Source organism: Etheostoma spectabile, chromosome 2 (assembly GCF_008692095.1).
Source record: "Etheostoma spectabile isolate EspeVRDwgs_2016 chromosome 2, UIUC_Espe_1.0, whole genome shotgun sequence".
NCBI lineage: Eukaryota > Metazoa > Chordata > Actinopteri > Perciformes > Percidae > Etheostoma > Etheostoma spectabile.
Genome location: NC_045734.1, coordinates 22217394 through 22221893, shown reverse-complemented (window position 1 = coordinate 22221893; position 4500 = coordinate 22217394). Strand labels below are relative to the sequence as shown.

At 36.5% G+C, this 4500-nt stretch overlaps 1 protein-coding gene across 2 annotated transcripts in view; it reads left to right on the top strand.

The window, feature by feature from the left end:
* Window positions 1-2955: 2955 nt before the first annotated feature.
* Window positions 2956-4500, top strand: part of LOC116703527 (transcription factor 7-like 1-D) — a 5472-nt gene continuing 3927 nt past the window's right edge. For both annotated transcript variants that reach the window (XM_032538318.1, XM_032538326.1), the window contains exons 1-2: window positions 2956-3232; window positions 3950-4427. In XM_032538318.1, coding sequence (XP_032394209.1) covers window positions 4083-4427 — 345 coding nt within the window. In that variant the 5' untranslated portion in view covers window positions 2956-3232; window positions 3950-4082. The remainder of the gene's footprint in view (window positions 3233-3949; window positions 4428-4500) is intronic.

Below are 4500 nucleotides of genomic sequence, written 5' to 3'. Positions count from 1 at the left end.
TGTGTGTGTGTGTGTGTGTGTGTGTGTGTGTGTGTGTGTGTGTGTGTGTGTAAATCCTCACTTTGGCATTTTGTGTTAACAGTGTGTAAAATATGTATTGTTTTGATATGGTACCGAGCTAAAACTTGACTCCCACTGCAATGTCCTTGGCACCTGGTGTGTGTTCGTACTGATATCCATTTGATGCCATATTGATATCTTAAGTAAAATAGTGATTGGCAATGTCATTGTGATTATGTTTTCAAAATGGTCCGTATTCTTTTTATTTTCGTTATTCTTTTTTTTTTTTTGCTGCTACTGATAATTTTTGTTTGAATAGTCGAGTTAAATTCGCACAATTAACGCAAAAAAACCCATTTCAATTAATGCTATTTTCTTCAGTGACTGTTAAGTTGGTTTTGCACTTTTTTATTTTATTTGACTTCTTTTTTTGTATGAAATTTTTATTTTAACCTCACCCGTTTGATATGTCTTGACCCCAATGTCAGTGTTTGTCATACTGTGTTGCACTGTGAAATTAAGTGTCTTTGACTGGCAAAAATATTCCAATACTAAATGGCAAATAAAAACAACTCTGTGAACCTGGGACTAATCCGCACCTTTACAATGACTAACTTTGCCATGTTGCTGAGGTGTGTGTCTGTGTGTGTCTATGTGTGAGATACTGCATGTGTGTGTTTGTGAGAGATACTGCATGAGTAGGCACGCATGAGTTCCTGTTTTGGCCTATAAGCATGCTTTGGATAGATAGACAAGCATATGATGTGTGCACGGTAGGGGTGCAAATTAAGGTGTGTGTGTGCGTGTATAAGTGTGAGTGTGCGTGACCACAATTCACGAGAGAAGAGCACAATTTACTTTAAAAAAAGGGAAGAGCTAGGACACTGCCAAAGAGCAATAGCCACTGAAATTTAACAGAAAATAAGAAGTAGAGACAAGCTGCTATTTCAGTATGTGCATCGTCATGATGATGTCTAAGTAAAGGCAGCCAAGGGCTTTTTAGATTTATCATGGAATAAGATTTTGCCAGCAAAATTGACTACAGGGATTCATATTTCTTTTATTTCATTATTATGCTGTGTTTTCTAGTGTGTAGACATTTGGAGAAACAATCAGACATTAGCACTTGATTTGACCTAGACTGTGACCACTGATATATTCAAATAAATATTTAATCAATTTAATTACAAGACAATCTGAACCCAAGTTTAGTTCTATTTCCACAGTCTCCTAGTTCAAAGCTTGTATGAGAAATGTTTTTGGTTGCTTGTTAATTTTAGTGTTTTTTTGTGGAACTGTTTTGAGCAGTTTTTTGTATCTATAGTGTACATTTTTCTTTGGATGATACAGTAGTAGCCTGGTTCAGTGACAGATTCAGTTTCAAGGAAAGGAAGGATGTAACAGCTTTTTTTAATACATGCAAAGACAATGGGAACAAGAGATGAGGAAAGAAGGATTTTTCTTAAGTTCTGTTTATATATTAAAGAGCATGATATTGTTGCAATTTGGCAGTAAGACCCTTTGTTCTTCTGCGGGTTACTTCCACCAATAATTTTCCTTTTGGGATTGAAAAATAAAATGCGTCTTTTATATGATTTATAGTTTGTCTGTAAAATCTCTGGATCTTTTAAATAAATTTTGTAATGCATGCTGAAGACCGGGTGTTAGAGTTGCCAGTCTGTTGTCTTTGTAAGAAAAAATAGTTGGGTTGTATACCTTTTTACCAAATAACTATGCCCCCCCTTAATGCTGCATTGTGTAAACCTCCATTAATGACCAACGTCATTCCATACAGGCACACATAAATCCTCAAATTACACATATTTGATATCCCAGTAGTTTTAACATGTGTCCGAGTGTTTAGACAATGTACACTTTTTTACACATGCTCAGCTGCAACTGATTTATCACCTCCATCTTGATTTTAAAATACTGTTTGGTGTAACTGTCTCCCAAAACTGCAGCAAGTCCAGTCATGCGATATCACCGGAAATTTGACTGAATCCAGAATTGTGCCCAGGTCACCTTTACTGGATCTCTGGACTGACTAATTAGCTCATGTTAGCGAAGATGGTCAGTGTACATTCATTTTTATACAGCAAGGCTTTGGTAGAGTTTCAATCTGCAAAGAGACCTCCTAAATTCTTACCTTTAAACATATAAGGCTGTTTTTACATGCCCATTGTGAAGCACTATTTAAAAGTAGGCGTTTAATGTTATGGCGGATACATGTAGAGTGTACAGAACAGAAAAAGTAAAGTGATACAGTGCAGTAGGCTTACAACTACAGTCCTCATTTTGTGTGAATGCAGGATTTACTGTGGTGTCAATTAGACTGTAGGCTACATTCTCTATGTGCAATAACATAGCATATTTAGAAAATAAAATGAAGGTTCAAAAGGTATTCTTACACTATTATTTTAAATACAGACCCCCACATGGCACATTTCTTCTCCTGCTTTATTTGTATAACATTCAGGTAGTGACCATTACAGACAGCATTATTTAATACCAACCATTTTATTTTAAAATGCAACAATGATTTCAGTTCACCTGCTGTGCAAAGCTTCAAATAACTTGATGTGAAAGTGTTGAGATTTTTGGACAATGAAAGTACAGTAGAGTCTGCTGTGACAGAATTGCTTAAAAATAAACGGATTATACTTTAGCACCCTGACCCTAAATGCCTTCTAACCATCCTGGATTGTCGAATAGATTAGCACATGCCACATTTAAAACCACGGAGAGATCTTTTGGTAGATAACAATATATAGGACAAAAGGATTCCCCTGGAGTCTAGACGCTGGTGGGGGTGGAAAAAAAATGAATGGAAAGATCCAGTAGCATAACATGGAAATTCTCATCAGTTTTGAGGTATGCTACCTCAAAATTGTACTTAAAAATAGTAGGTTACTTGAGTACTTAATTACATTCCACAACTGGTTACCTGCCAGAAATAAACAATAAAATGCAAATGGAACAGACTGTAAAAACTGGAATGGAATCTGAGAATGGAATATTTGAATTAGCTTCATTATGACATAGGCCTACTACAGAATGTGTGATACAATGAGAATGTAACAGAATTGGTTCATTTCACCAGCAGACTTCAAGCTGTGAACCACAAATGCATTCAGAGTGACAAAACTAAAAAAAGTGGAAAAATTTGAACCTCAAGAACAGTTTAAAGTTAGCGACCTGATCCGTCAGTGAAAGCATTAACGTTAACCAGGTAAGTTTTTAAACAGGAAGGCTTTTATCCGATATTTGACTTGCAATAACAGATGCATTATTATAAATCGCCCTACTGATGCATATATCTAAAACCAGCATTTTAATGTTGGAGCTGGTCAACGAGGATACTTTAAGGATACAGAACAACTTACTGTCATTGTAAAATAAACTTTTGGGAGAGTGTTGTGTGCAGTAAAAAGTATAACATTTGACTCTGAGATATGGTAAAGTTACAATATAAAATGGCAGAAAATAGAAATATTCAAGTAACTCGAAATTATACATAAACACTAAAAGTAAAAATACCAATGCCACAATATAAACATATCCTACTTCAATATACAAGTAAATGTGTGTCGCCGCCTTTAAAACCTAAGCAAACTGAACTAAAGTATAAAAATATATAATTAAAAGCACTCATCATGCAGATTTGCCCCTTCTAAAGTGTCAATGTTTACAATTTTAATTTTAGAGTATTATAATTGATGCATTAACGTGTAAGCTAAGCAGCCTTTTAGTTTTGTTGTTAGTCCAGGTCAAGTTATAATAACTGTACTATACGTTGTTGAGTAGTTAAACCTAAGATAAATCATCTCAATTTCTTAACCAATCATTTATATCTGCAAAGTAACTTTCATATAAATGTAGTGAACTACAACAACAATATATCTCTGATTAAGTATTATATTATATATAATGTTATTTCCCATAACAGTGTCTCCAAACCAGCTTCCTGTGAATGTGTGACAGGAGTCCAGTAACCGCCAGACAGAATCAGACAGAGTTGTTCTTCTGGAAGAGTTCAGTGACAACAAGCTGTAGGGAGACGGTACATCTCTGACACCAAAATGGATTTCAGTGCAGAGATAGAGCGTGCTATAGAGGAGATGGAGAGGGGAAAGCTGCTTTCCACTGTCTGGGCGGCCATAGATGAAATATTGGCTGACACATCCAACCCTCCACCTCCTCCTCTTGTCCCTGCTGAGCTAGAATTCAACACCCACCCTCAGCCAGTGGAAAGTCAGACTGAAGGATATGGGGCGTGGATCCCCATGATGGCAGATCTTCATATGTTTGAGCAGCAAAATCCCCTGATGGCTGCTCCCACCATGTACGATGGACTTCTGTATCAGGGAGACATTGTCCAGCCAGGTCACCTGTCTGGTCAGGCAGGTGTATATAGCGCTGGACAGGTAAGATACTAAGTATAGGTTAGGGATAGGTATCATCAGGGGTAGATCAATACCTGTAGTGATACAGATGCTT